Here is a 15,148-nt window from a genome sequence, read left to right on the forward strand (position 1 = left end):
TAGCAAAAAATGACAAATCAAAATAAATTGGGCTTGCTATTTTTATTAAACAGAAGATAACAGAGCCAAAGCAAACAGCTGGAATCCCTTCTTAGGAAAAAGTTAAACTATTTAAAGGTCATTTTATTCAAAGAGTCGGATCTTTAAGCCTGAAACCTTAGACACCACTTTGCCTTACAACTCTAATACAGTTTTTTTTGGATTACCTCAAAGGTGTGTGACGGAATGTCCAAGGGAAAGAACCCAACACTGCGCAAAAGCCCCCAGAATCAGGACATATATTTGTCTGGATATCCTCAGAAATACCCCATATCTGGTGATATCTACGGTGGATACTCTCCGGACATGACTGTCTCTAAGTTCATGTCCTGAGCATATCAACTCCGAGTATGGGACACTTTTATTCTGATAGAATCTGGAGATGAGATTCTCTCCAGATATGAGATGCGTCACTTGTGATATCCAAGGTCAGGATATTTCCAGATTCTATCCATGTCATATCTGTTGATATCTGATGTCCGTATACTAGTCATATCTGAAGTTAGGATTTGGAACATATGGCCAGCAGGCATATCTGAAGAACCAACACCATTGATATCTGAGTTCAGGATATTTCCAGATTCTCTCCATGTCATATCTGTTGATATCTGATATCCGTATACCAGTCATATCTGAATTTAGGATTTGGAACATGTGGCCAGCAGACATATCTGAAGAACAAACACTAGTGATGTAAGTCAGGATATTTCAAGATACCAGTCATCTCAAAAATATATAATAAATGAAAGGTAACAGAAAACCGGTATTACTCAAAAATATTTTATTACAAAATAAATAAATAAGTCAAAAACCACAAACAAACATGCATCCTTTTTTTCTCTTCTGCCAGATAGCAGCTCTTGACTGGTGGTGGGTTTCCTTCAGTAAAGCCAGCTGAGTGTCTCGTGCGTAATTTTGGCTCAATTCCACTCCTCCAGTTTTCATCCCAGGCTTTATGGCATTTCAGCATCACCATGGTTAGCCTAGTGGAGCGCCACTTTGGCGAGGCTTGATAATAAGATGGTTTGTCCTCGTCACTTTCCTCGTTGCTGACATAGTTTGCATTGGCTCTTTTTATTTATGACAGATCCTCTTCATTGAGAATCTTCTCAGCAATTTTGACCCTCTTTTTGAAGAGCTGTGGACCAACAGGAAAGGAAAATATTATTTTAATTAGAGGAAACAACATACACACACATACACAGTTCAACTGGACCATGCATGACCTGAGTAAATGAAACAAGGTCACAAATAGGACAACTCACCTGATCATGCTGACTGGTCCTCCTTTTGACCTCCTCCTTGCTTCTATCTCCATTCTCTCTCTTTGCACTTGAGACTGTCAATAGCTTGATTGCAAGCTCCTAGTCGATGGAAATATGAAATGTACAGAAGATGAGGTCAACATATTGCAAACTTGTTTCCAAAGTGGAATATTCAAAATGTGCCATGCAGACTGTCACAGAGGCTTATCTTAATTATCCATTGTCAATGCTATATCGTTATTGTAACTTAGTATTTGGCCTTAAGACATGGAAACACTAAATGAGCTGTCTATCACACTAATACAATTGCAATCGTATTCAAAAAATCTCTGAAAAGAAAGTAACACTGATTATTGACATTGAGTCTCTCACATTATCTCTAACTTATGGCGAGTTGTGTAAATCCAACTTCATGTGCTTACTTCTAACTTGGTGGAAACTCCAATTTGGTTCCACATCTTTCACTGCTGCCATCATCTCCTCATTGTGCGGTATTCTGAAGCTAAAAAAAAGACAATATTTTATAACTGACTGGAGTTCTTGTCAAGTTTCCTAAAATGATAGTGAGAAAGAAACATACTTGTCATCTGCCCCGACCTTCCACTGGAGCTGCTCTCCGAGGTTCTTGTGTTTGTGATGGACAAGAATCTGAAAGAAAGAACAAGTCTGTTAGGTTACAGTAACATTGCCGTTATGGCCAATGTTCTAGAATACAGGCACCTGCCCAACACAAAACCCCCCAGCGGCCGAGTGGCAAACTCAAGAACGCATGTAGCTTATAACCCCAAAGGAAGATCCGCCAACGTTTTCGACCACGGTCAGAAAGAGAAAAGTCCTCGCAGGAAAGGTTCAACATAGGCTAAACATGAACAACCTTTTTTAAAGTGCAAAAAAAAAAGTGAACACGTGTTTGTCTGTTTGGCTGCTTTAGTGAATCGTGCTGCTGCTTTTTTTCGTCCGTCTTCGTGTTACGTGACCGGAACACCAACATGATAACCGTGTCAGCTATCAGTGAGGATCTTAACGGGGTGACGATGTTTCCTGCCGCGCTGAATTCACGCTCCCATGAGGAGCTCGTAGCGCATTTAGACGTGTATTTTCCTGCCACTTTTCACAGAAGTGCAGACACATCGGGGCGCCTGCGCTCCACCCTCGCCCCGCAGGCTCCTCGCCTCTCCTTTCCCTCCTCCGACGCCCTTAGCGAGAGGGGGGCCGACGTTCGGACCCTGTGCAGCCGGTTCGGGCGCAGCTGCCGGTGGACCCCCGGCGTGTCTCCGTGCTGCTCACGCTACACAGGCCCCACGGCGGTGGGGGGCGACGTCTGCCGCTCCAGCGGGGGAATCGGGAGGAGTGACGCCGCGGCCGCCCAACACGTAGAACCTATGAAACCTAATTGACATAGTGCCCAGGGTCTCCAACATTTGTCCATAACCGCACGAGAATACACAATAATTAGCAAAGATGAATATGTTTATAGTTCAAATCACACACATATGAGTCCTCTGTGTCTTCAAATAAATAAATAAATAAAGTGTGGGTCTGCGGTGATGACGTCCCGCGGGTGATGAGGTTTTACGGTCTGACACCGAATCCCAGGAGAAGCTACTAGGCTGCGCGGATGATCCATGATCCATGCGGATCACAGGCCCCGGTTCTGCACAGACGTGTGCCGCGGATACCACCCCCCAATCCCCAATCCCCCATCCCCTCCACGCACTTCATTTAATCTGTACGGTCACGTCCTGCTGTTTACCGCGTTAATGTCGCTGCTCGACGTTTGTCCGTTAGGTGATGACATGTTTCTGGGTTACTTGAAGTTTTATACAAAAGCGAAGTTTTTCAGCACAAAATATTTTTACACACGGAAGATACATACGGAAACTTCGAGGGGGGGTCGTATCCGGTGTTCTTGTAGCTTCTTGGTTTTTTCCACGTCGTCCAGCCTATGTGATTCTGTTTCAATCGCTTCAGATGAAGACTCTTTTCCTGAAAAAAGGGAAGGATGTGGTTATTTTTGCTATTTAAAATAGCCCCGGAATTGGTTAATATAACCCCGTAGCCTCCAAGCCCCGAATAACATGCCCATAGATCAAAAGTTTTACCTGAACTTATCGGCTCGGCCGGGTCACTGCCGCCAACTCCCGGATCCTCTGAGGTCTTTTCGCTGTGAGGACGCGGTCAGCCTCGCTTACTAGAGGGTGTCCATGTCTCCTACGGTCAACTTTTATTCTTTTTTCCGTCTTTATCTTCGGACCTAACGCTCCGTGCCGCCATTGTTTTCAAACAGACTGCGTCATGGCGGCGCGGAGCGCTGTAACTTGACAGCTGATTGGTCGCGTTGCAGAACGTGACCAATCAAATTTCACTTTACAGGAGCTCGGGTAACACGTCACGGTTGTTCGTTCTCCTCGTGTTATTTTGCGGCTTCGAAACGACTGAAGACGTTTTGTTCCCGGCAGCATTTGGAGAAAGGGCTGGAGTGTGACCCAAAAATCTATGATAAATAAAATAAAAAATGAAACAAGTTTCTTTTAAAATCATTCACAAAATTTACCCCACCCCACATCAATTCATGCTAAGATACATTAAAAAATTGATCCTAACTGTCCCTTTTGCAAAGAACATCCAAAAGCAATTAACCATCTTTTTTGGAATTGTACTGAAATTAGAATTTTTTTGGAAGAAGTGTTTACAATTTATCAGTAATCATATTCACCCCAACTTCACTCTGAAATTCGAATATATAATTTTTGGGTTTTATAATAAAAACTTGGACTCAAATAAAAACTAATAATTAATGTTATTATATTTGGCAAATTGTATATTCATAAATGCTAATTCTATTCATCTTCTATCCCCCCCCCCCCCCCCCCCCCGTGTTAATCAAACAAATTGAAATGTATCTCAGTTAAATCTCTGAAAGCCTTAAGAAAGCTGTATGTTTGTATGAAAGTTGTGGAAACCTGAATGTTTTTGTGTAAAATGCATGTAATATGTTTGCTCTCCTGGCTGTACTTACATTTTGAACAATAAAGTTAAAGAAAATAAACTTTCTTCACCCACTCCCTGAAAACACTAAACAGAGCAGCAGTTATCATTGATTTCTTACCAAAAACGATCCTAAAGTTTTTTAAAAGGTTTCTTATGGTATTTTTATTGGTATAATATGAGATACTGTTTTACAAAACATCACAAAAGACTTTCCTGCCACTTGATACATGCTCAGGAAGAAATTGGCTGTTGAAAATGACAAAATTTGTTGTATGCCCGAAGTGCCATTGTATTTATTACCTTTGATGAAGCAATGAGGATATTACTGTATATCTTAATCAAACTTGGGTTGACCTGTCAATACTCTTCACACCTGTTTTTAAACATTTGTGGGAAAATATAAGTGCAGAGCAAACTCTCAAATATATGTGCTTTTGAAGTATCTTGTGCACATAAATTGCTAGGCAAGGCACTTATCAAACAAGTGATACATATAATATCCAGAGACAATACATCTCCTAATGCAGTATCGCCTTTGCACAAATCACAAAATACGGTGTAGGTACCATAACCTTTCGGCCTGGAACTTCCGTTCTGGGTCCTTTCGACTGAGTATAACGTCACACTACGGTAACCCCACTTGGACAAACTACGTAGCATTGACATCTGCTTGGGCTCTACGTATTTTAATTTCACGTTCCCTTTTGTAACCTAAAGGAGTTTTCCCCCATAAATTGTGTCTGACAATATTCTTTGTCATTTTTATAAAGACATGTTGTCACAATCCGCTCGTTACTCCAGTTTAAGTTCAGCCGTGGCTGAAATTTTTGTCAGCACGGCTAAATGTTGCCCTTCCGGGTCCGTTCTGTCAATAATAAAGCAATGGGTGCACAGATTAAAAGAACTATAAGAGAACATGAATTCAATAATAATCATAACAATAATAAAGGCACCTTTCGAATACTATCTCCCAGCTCTGTTCGTTTACAACAGACATCATAATATTATTTATTAATATTATTAATATTAGTATCGTAAATTGGTGAATAAGGGAAAGAGTAAGGTGATGACGTGTACGAGGTTAAAGGGTGAACGTAGATTGAATGTGGCATTAAATGGGGAGTTGTTGGAAGAGGTAGAGTGTTTTCAGTATTTGGGGTCGTGTGTCTGTGTGGATGGTGGAATAGGGGAAGAGGTAGAGTTTAGAATGAACGAAGTACAAAAGATATGGGGGGGGGGGGGTGAAGAGAGTGATTGAATGTAGATCACTGGAAAAGCATGCAAAACGGAGATTCTATGAGGGTGTGGTGGTGCCTGCAGCGTTATATGGGGCTGAAACAGAGTCTGAAAGTGGCGGAAAAGAGGAAGCTGAATGTAGTTGAGATGAGATGTTTGAGGAGTATGTGTGGTGTGACGCGTATGGATCGTATGAGAAATGAAGTTATCCGAGAGAGAACTGGTGTGACGCGAGAGTTGGCTGATAGAGCAGAGCAAAAGGCACTGGGATGGTTTGGACATGTTGAAAAAATGGAAAGGGAGCGTTTGGTGAAAAGGGTATATGAATCTGATGGGAGTGGAGTGAGAATGAGAGGAAGACCACGAATGGGATGGACGGAGGGTGTAAGGAGAGCGCTGAATGCAAGAGGGATGACTGTGGTGCAGGGGAGAGAGGCTGCTCAGGACAGGGATGGGTGGCGAGAGTTTGTGTATGAATGAATGGATGGGTGTGGTAGAGGTCTGGTCTTGGGATGAAGCGGCAAGGGGAAACCAGCCTTGGCTGAGGCCCTGCTGTGGAGGTGCCCACACTGGAGTGTGCAGCTGACCCTGGTGCAGTGTGGTGTGGCTTATACCAGGCCTTAGACCAGTGTCACACACACACACCAACGCACACACACACGCACACACTGAAGGCGGAGGGTTTGGGGAAGAGAAGGAGGGAGTTAAAATTGTGTGCCCTGTCTAGGCTACCCCACCTTGGTGGGACACAGCCTTGGTAAATAGATAGATAGTATCGTAAATTGTCCAGACCAATCACTGTCTGACACGTCATCAGACCAACACACAGCCAATCACATAATGTGACGTCAGCACTAGTCGAAGGACCCCGAAGGGAAGTTCCAGGCCGAACGGTTATGGTACCTACAGCGGCAATGGTAACTGCGGAGGATATGCACCAGAAATACCTCAACACTTAGATAAGTATACACTACAGATACTACAGGATATTTACCTTCTTCAGTATCTTTACTCCAGATATTTCCAGATTTGACTTCAAGTCATATTCGGAACTTGGATATGGCCAAAATAAGACACAACCAGTATCTTCTGCCCGGATATCTTCAGATATGCTGCATGTCTGGATATACACCAGAAATGCCTCAACACTTAGATAAGTATACACTACAGATACTACAGGATATTTACCTTCTTCAGTATCTTTACTCCAGATATTTCCAGATTTGACTTCAGGTCATATTCGAAACTTGGATATGACCAAAATAAGACACAACCAGTATCTTCTGCCCGGATACCTTCAGATAAGCTGCATGTCTGGATATGCAACAGAAATGCCTCAACACTTAGATAAGTATACACTACAGATACTACAGGATATTTACCTTCTTCAGTATCTTTACTCCAGATATTTCCAGATTTCAGTTCAGGTCATATTCGGAACTTGGATATGACCAAAATAAGACACAACCAGTATCTTTTGCCCGGATATCTTCAGATATGCTGCATGTCTGGATATGCATTAGAAATGGTCCAGATTCTTTCGATATTTAAGAAAGTATCCACAACAGATATTGAGGATTCTGGCTCTTTTCGCGCAGTGCAAGAGCAGGAAGAACGACCCAAATCCAATAGTTCACTCGAAGGGGCTTTAATGCCAGAGAACCATAACACCAGAGCGTAGAACGAAGACGCTCCGACACAGAAACAAGATCAGACACTGCATAAATAGACAAACCAATCAACATAATACATAATACATAATACATAAAACATAATACCTGTGACCAGCGGGAGAGCTCAAGAAGGGAAGGGCCTCCAGGAGATCATAGCAGGAGCAAAGTCACGGCCCCATGACAAGGTGTTTCTGAGATGAGGATGGTAATCAGATTTGTGCTGTAAATAAGGCCAAAAAAGCCTTGGCAACTGCCACTCAGACACTTGGTGGGTCGACCACCACAGCCTGGGAGATGTGGACCACGAGAATGTCCTCTTCCTCACCACTGCCAGTTTCCATTAGGAGGGAAATTCCCACCGTGGTGTCCTCGATTGCCTCCTGGATTGCTGGATGGTCTTCATTCTAAAGAACACAGAAGATATTTGTGTGCACAGTTCACATTTGAAGTTTAGTTAAAGCGTCTAGATTACACAACTCACCTGTACTTTGAATAAACCCCTGAACTTGCATATATTGGCGAGAAGTTCAGCAGTCTGAAATACAAAGAGTCAAAAAAATTTACATTCACATGAAAACTTTGGAAAAATACAATTCTTACCCTTGGCTCATCAATAAATGTTATACCGTATTTTCCGGAGTAAAAGTCGCCCTTTTTTTCATAGTTTGGCAAGGGGTGCGACTTATACTCCGCAGCGACTTATATTAGAAATAAATTGAAATAAATACATTGTTAACCCTCCTGTTATGTTCATTTGTGAGGAACAGAGATGATGTTCCTGGGTCAATTTGATGTATGAGGTATGTTAAGTGTTAAGAGTATGTTAAGTGACTCAGAGAATCAGCAAACTTTTTTTTACAATAAGATCTTGAAGGCTAACAACATAATATTCTATTTTCCAATGATTTCATAGATTCAGAAATGCAATAAAAATGACAACTGTTTCTACAAAAACAGTATGAAAACAGAGTATTAGTTGGCCAATGATGCTTCATGAAAGGAATAAATAATTAAGTTTGAGAAAAAATTACTGTGAAATTATTAGATAAACAGTCTGCTATGATTGTGTCATATAAGGTTGTGAAAGTTAAAATGCGACTTATAGTCCAGTGCGACTTATCTGTGTTTTTTTCTACATTATAATGCATTTTTGGGCTGGTGCGACTTATACTCCGGTGCGACTTATAGTCAGGAAAATACGGTAGTTACTGTGTTAACAAAATCATTATATCCTTAGTGTCATGTTAACAGAGGTAGTGGGATAACTGATCAACCATCAATTTCATTATTTATTATGTATGTATCTCTCTGCATAAAAGGTGCGTGTAAAGAGTAGGGCTGGCAATCTTGATTACCTCCCGATTCGATGACAATCCAGGAGACAATAATTCCAATAATATATAGTAAATGCATGGTGACCCACCTGACTCAGTGAAGACTGGAGCATGGACCCCAGCATGATCAGGGAGGAGCAGTTGGAAGTGTTGTGTGATGAGCTCTGTAATCAGGACAGAGGTTTATTAGTTAAATTTCAAATATATATAGAGAGTGACACTTCCACAACTTTGTTGTATCATTTTAATAACTAAACATGCATTGGTTTGAAATCAATAGCTGCAAAAATATTCTGAAGAAATTAGACCAGAAAGAACATTAGACAGCTCCTCCCCCCACAGGATTCAAACCACGCTTGTGAGAACCCGCGAATTTTGAAATGGAAACTGCAAAACTAAACTAGCAGATCGGGAGTAGATAATCCCCCCCACCCATAAAGGATTCCCATATGAATTTATCACAAATGGGAGGAATATGTGAAGTAGGATTACAGACATTATTATAAGGCTGTAAACTTTTTACTACACATTATACACTTGTTCCAAAAGGACATGAATATTTTCACTCCATTAAACTCTCAAAGCTAAAATAAAAATATGTTCAGCATCATAGAATGAAAACAAAGCTCTGTTTGAAACCAAAGACTTATGTAAACTGGACACACCGAACGCATTCTGTGCACGAGACGCGCACGGAGAATGATTGACAGCTGACTGAGACAGAAGTGCGGTGCTGTTTGCTGGTCAAATAATGCCGTCCTTAAACTAGCTCATGGTGGAACGGTATGGAAAAACTAAATAATGACAATAGTAATGATAGCTTCTCACATTTTCCTTCAATTTCGGTCTCCACAACGCAGAATATAGCAAAAAGAAATCCACTTAGTGACGATGAAAAATCCCCTGGCAGAGTTTCTGCCTGTGGAAAAAAAAAACGCCGTGCCCGCAAGCGCCCACTGCCCCTCTGTCAAAATTGAATTCCTACGGCATAACTACTCACCACTCTTCCCCTTACATCATTTGAAATCACCGCGTTTACAGCTGAATTTGCCTGCGACGTGAAAGTACAATTTACCGCGCACACACACCTCCCCCTACCTGCCGTCCGAGGGCTGCGGCCGGCAGGGACAAAAGTGGCGCGCAGAGCCTTAACTTTGATAACTACGACAAAAGTGGATTACAAAGCTCTTCCCCGTGGAAAAAAATAACATTAATGATACATTTACTCCTTCCACTTTCTTAAATTAATTTGTTAGAGTAAATTAACTTACCTTTTTTAAGTTCCTCCAGCCAGAGCAGGTGCTTGTAGCTTCTCCAAAATGGCTTTTTGCTAGCCCGTCTAGCATTAGTTTTGTGTCGCTGTGGCCTTGCTGGTTCTCGTTGTTAGAGTTAGCTTCGCTGGCCGCTTCTTCCATTTCGTGCTCGCTATTTTCTGGTTCAGTCAGTTCGTCCACTTCTTTTTTTGTTCTTCGGCTTTTCCGCAGCGTTTTTCCTCCCCTCATATCTTCTCTTCTGTTGTTTTTTTCGAGTTTGTGGAGTTTTTTTTTTTTCTAACTTGTCCTGTCCAACAGCTGGGCAGACATATGAGAGCTGACGGCCTCTTGTGTTGCATATATTTTACTTTAACGAGAGGGGTTATTCATCTTCAGAAAAACCAAAGGTATGTCTGAATAAACCCTTTTTGTAATTGAGGCCAAACTTTATTAATTTCAATCATGTTTGAAAATCTTTTGTGTTGGACCGGACGGAAAAGGAAAGAAGGGAAGAAGAGAGAGGGATGTTAGAGAGAGGGGGGGTGATAGTGGGAGGGGGGGGTAAGACCATGAAGCAGCATAGAGTAGACAGGTTTACTGGTTGTTTATCATTACGGTAAGGTTCAAATGTAGTACAAAAAGGGCGGGGCCTGTCCACACACACTCTGAAATGTTATCAACACACCTGCTAGCTGTAAAAATGTTCACATGTCAACATGTACACAAAACAGATAGTGTTCACACACGCATACCTATTCCTTTAAACCAACTAGTGTGAAATCTTCCATTCATTCAATCATGCAACCTATTAGTGCAAAGGTGAGCTAACACCTGTGCTCAGGTGAGTGTTTATGTTCTTCTAAAATGGATGGTGGAATGTGAAAAGAAGGAGGAGGAGCGCCCAGCCACCCCCACACCCAGACCCCCGCCGCAGCAGCAGCGGCAGCCAGAACCCCCCAACGCCACACGGCAGCAGGCAGGGGACAACCGCCCCCCGGGCGACCAAATCCGCCACCCGGGCCAGGACCAGCAGGACCGCCGCGAGGCCCCAAGAGCCAGAGAGCAGGGAAGCACGGGGGAAAGAGAACGGCGCCCCAGCCCGACCAGGAGAGCAGCCCCCCCCCGCCACGGCGGAAGAGCCCAACGCAGGGCCCCACCCGAGAAGGGCACCCACAGCCCCAGACGAGCACCCCATCACCACCCAGGAGTTCCAGGCATCCCCCCGCCCCAACCCCAGGTACGAGCCAGGACCCCCCAAGGGAGACCCGCTCCGCCCTCCAGGCAGCCACCCACCCAGCCCACGGTTGGTCCAGGGAGGAGCAATGCAGGGGCCAGCCACCCCCACCCCGGGGAAAAAGGGGGGCCCACAAGGGGTGTTGTAAACATGGCCCGACCAGGCTCTGCCACTGTTGGAGGTTTGGCGGGGCCCAGCGCCAAGGGGCAAGGACCAGAACCCACCCCCAGGGACACGGACACCCCTGGCCCAGGTGTAATGTGGAAACCCCCCACCCCCCCGAGCGGAGAGAGTTCCGCCGGGCCCAGGAGACCGCCACACAGGGGACACAGCAGCCGGCGCCAAGGGACCCGTACCCCCCACCAGGGAAGGGGTAGGGGACAGATGGTCCTAGGTCCCACCTTCCTTGCAAGATGTCTGTGTGCGTGTATGTGTGTTTGTGAGGGTGTGTGTGTGCATGTGTGTGTGTTATATTATTATTGGATTGGAGTTTGTGGAGTTTTTAATGAACCGAGTGTAGGAGCTTCAGACTGAGCGTGTCTCCTCTATGCCGTCATACCGGAAGTCAACTAACTGTATCTTAGTAACAGGTCCAACTTGTGTCAGATGTGATGAATTCCCAGGCCCTACAAAGCTTAGAATAAGAATCTTTGAATTAACCACCATGTGAAAAGGAAGGACACTTTTTGCTCTTTGCTCTTCATATACGAGACAATCAAAATTGATTAGAAAAGTCATGTTTAGAGTTATATGGTTAAGCGTTTACAACAGACACTAAAAACATGCAGTTTTATTTGTTTTGAGTGAGCAATTACACACTTTAGTGTATTGTTATTTTCACTCCCTCATGAAACACGGGACCACGGTTCTTCATACAGATGAATTTATTGGCTCTTTATCCACAACTTCAACAACTCCACCAACTTCACCAACTTCGCCAACTCCACCGTCAAACTAACAGAACAAATAAATACACATCTAAATTGTATAGACATTTCACAGAAATATACATAATATAAACAAACATACCTCGCTGGCCGCATATATAATGAGGGAGGGATGTCCGTGAAGGAACAACAAAATATTCAAAACACTTTAACAGCTCTTAACTTCACCTGAACTTCTTTTCTCGGCGATTCACACGTATTTTTCAGCTTTCCTGTGTTCTCATAAAAATTGCCCGTGCGCAACACATCACGCAACAAAGGTTCCGCTTTGGTTGTCCTATTTAATTAAACAAAAAAAACAAAAAACCACAAGAACAATACAACCTAGCGTTGCAGCTAAAGTTATTATTTAGTGTTTTATCAATGTGTTGAAATGTAAAAAACAATCAAATGGAGCTGAAATTAGGTGTGGTTCATTTTTAATAGTTTCTCACTCAGATGAAAATTGCATTTTGATGCTTTTCTTGTGCCATTTTTCTGAAGATGGAAGACAACAATAAAGAAAATTGAGCTTAGAATTTCATTTCTGAGTATTTCTTTCTCAAACCATCGTGAATAAGGAGCAGATAAAAAATGCTGTTTAAAAAAAAAAGCCTGTAGCTGTGATGTAGGACCACCGCTCCTTTCTGATGCATTCACTTGTTAACAACTAGATCTATGTACGTCTTAGTTTTCCTTGTCTGAGCTGGAATCTGGATCAAAACTGTACAACTGGATAGTTAACTCTGATTTAGCTTGCCTAAATCAGAGTTTTTGTTGGACCAGTAATGTTCGCTTTGGGGTGTGAGGGACTGTAAGCAAGCGGAAAAGACTGTAGAAATGGATGATGGGATCTGGGAGCGGGCTTACTCCACGTCAACAGTCCTACCAATAATTTGAAGAATAACACACTATGTTAAAAAACACCAAAAACTGAATTTTTATTGGAGTGGGTCTTTAAAATGATAAATGACATACATGCATGCAAGTATGATTCAGCAGTCCTCCAAATTAATTATTTTTCTATATTTGCACTCCTGCAGAATAAACTGTACTGATGTTTGTGTGGTTTCCTTCCCAACATTTAGCTTCCATAGGATTTTTTTTCCCAGAAACTCTCAGTAAATTAAAGCACTTTAAGGCCTGATTTGGCTGAGAGCATCTTAACAGTGTGGTTATTATTACTGGCAAGAGCCCTCCCCATCTATTTCCTTATGTTTTTGACTGCTGTAGAAACTGCTACCATGAGGCACCCAGTCAGCATGATGTATTTATCTCCACTCTCTGCTCATGACTGATGCTTTTCCATTATCATGTAGCAAGACGAGGGAGGATTTTAAATCTTTGCTGCCAGCTTTCATGGCCCACACCTGAATAATTTCTGCCTCCCCTCCCCATCTCTCTAGCTCTCCTCTTCTCTCATAACTTATTGACTACTCCCTGATCGTGTCTCATCAATCTGTTTTCTCTCACACCCTTCCACTCGGCTACCTCTCCATCAATTTTGTTGCCCCCATCCCTTTCCCAGCACAGTCCCCTCTCTGTTGTTCCCCTTGTCCACACACACACCACCATGGGCGGTCAAAGCTCCCGTAATCCTTAAATCCTTTTTGAAACAACCGGCTTGGTTGGCTGTGTCCTAAAAAGACGAAGGTTTATTGAATACAACCATGGCAAATGCAGATGCCTGGGAGAATTAATGCCAGGTTACATCACTCCCCCCCTTCATCTGCCCCTGTACGTTTGACTCGACAACTGTTTTCGCTAAAGATTTGCAGATGAAGACTGATTTTCCCAGTGTCTTTTCAATGCATTCAAATGTAATAGAGAGCTCTCACTTTTGATCAGTATGACAAAAGCAGTGCTGAGCTTTTCTCTTGATATACTGTCTTCTTCACACTCCAGCTTTGGAAAAACCTTTTTTTTTTTACCATGGTTGATTCTGTCTTTGGTTGTGTGAAGTGAGACTTCATTTAAAGCACAGAGAACATCGGTGTGCACTCTAAAGGAAAATCAAAGTTGTTATTGGTTCCTGTAGGGTGCAGCACAAAGGTAATCATCACTTTTGCAAAGGTTATTTTTCTTAAAAAAAGCTCCAAAATAAAAAAGTTGACTTAACGACGCAGATGAAAATGATGTTTTTGGTGTTATTTGACATATTCTCGTGGCATTTCTCTGATAAAGGGGGCATATAATAAGAAAATTAAGCTTAAAATTGCGTTTCTTACTTTATGTTAGCAGTCGCATTCACATCTGGATGGAGATGAATTTCTAACAAACTCATGCCGCCCTGCAGAAACTATGTCCTAGAAAAGAAAAAAAAACTGTTTTTTTGAGTTTGGTAAAAACGGCATAATCGTATGTAAAAGACCACTAGGAATGCTTTTACAATAGATCAGATAATATATGGAGTGGGACTTTAACAGTTGGCTCTAGTTGCAACCTATACTTTTTGCTGAAGGGTTGCTATTTAAGTTTGAAACTTGAAGAACATAAACAATTATGTAGCTCTATTATGTGTGTGACTCAAAGGGAATGGGAAGGAAAACTGAAGTGGATCAGTTGAACTTTCTTAACAGTCTAAGGTAAGTTCAAGTGCAGAGTTTAAAACAGAACAACTTTTCTTAAGGAAGCAAGAAAAAGACAAAGAAGCGGCATATATATGAGCCTACACATTTATTTTTTCTACTTTTTTCTTTCTTTTTTTCAGTTTTGATGAACGCTGCCACATTACCTTAACTCTTTTCAAAGATCCTTGCAGTCTCTTCATGAATAAATCTTATTCATCATCATCATCATCCTATCCATCTCAATGAGCACTTTTCTTCAATTTTATGACACAATTTTGGAACATTTTTTCTCCCAGCTGGTAAACCACACAGTTTGGAATTATCACAGTTTAATCATTTGCAATTGATTTCTGTCTTGCAGCAATGACGCCAAATCCAATGTTATTATGAAAAGTATAAAGTAATGAGCTTTCCAGACCAGATTAAATGTTACTATATCCTTCTCTTTATAATTTTGATTTTTAATTGTCTAAAAGGATGTGGTTGGTGTGGTATAGTACCAATCATCCTTTGATCTATGTAAATGTTCTAAGTCATATTCTTTAAAGAATAGTGAAATATTGTTTCTGGTACTGTCTTGGAATATATCAGGATATGTATAATGTAGAGAATGTATAATGACATGTG

The 15,148-nt window shown here is 42.0% G+C and overlaps 2 protein-coding genes and 1 long non-coding RNA gene across 3 annotated transcripts in view; 1 reads left to right on the forward strand and 2 right to left on the reverse strand.

Moving 5' to 3' along the window:
- Window positions 1-15,148, forward strand: part of lsamp (limbic system associated membrane protein) — an 834,470-nt gene that overhangs the window by 378,552 nt on the left and 440,770 nt on the right. The gene's annotated exons all lie outside the window — the stretch shown is intronic.
- LOC111948418 (uncharacterized) lies at window positions 806-3,594 on the reverse strand. The gene is made up of 6 exons (XR_002874421.2): window positions 3,407-3,594; window positions 3,181-3,290; window positions 1,885-1,952; window positions 1,727-1,806; window positions 1,305-1,403; window positions 806-1,177 (listed from the first exon to the last, which is right to left on the reverse strand). It is a non-coding gene; the product is annotated as an uncharacterized LOC111948418 (long non-coding RNA).
- Window positions 7,164-10,242, reverse strand: LOC144996791 (uncharacterized). The gene is made up of 4 exons (XM_078956482.1): window positions 9,810-10,242; window positions 8,628-8,702; window positions 7,686-7,739; window positions 7,164-7,608 (listed from the first exon to the last, which is right to left on the reverse strand). Exons 1-4 carry the CDS (start codon window positions 10,038-10,040, stop codon window positions 7,462-7,464), a joined length of 507 nt encoding a protein of 168 aa, XP_078812608.1. The 5' UTR covers window positions 10,041-10,242; the 3' UTR covers window positions 7,164-7,461.

Source organism: Oryzias latipes, chromosome 13 (genome assembly GCF_053564925.1).
Source record: "Oryzias latipes strain Hd-rR chromosome 13, Olatipes_Hd-rR_3.1".
Taxonomy (NCBI): Eukaryota; Metazoa; Chordata; class Actinopteri; order Beloniformes; family Adrianichthyidae; genus Oryzias; species Oryzias latipes.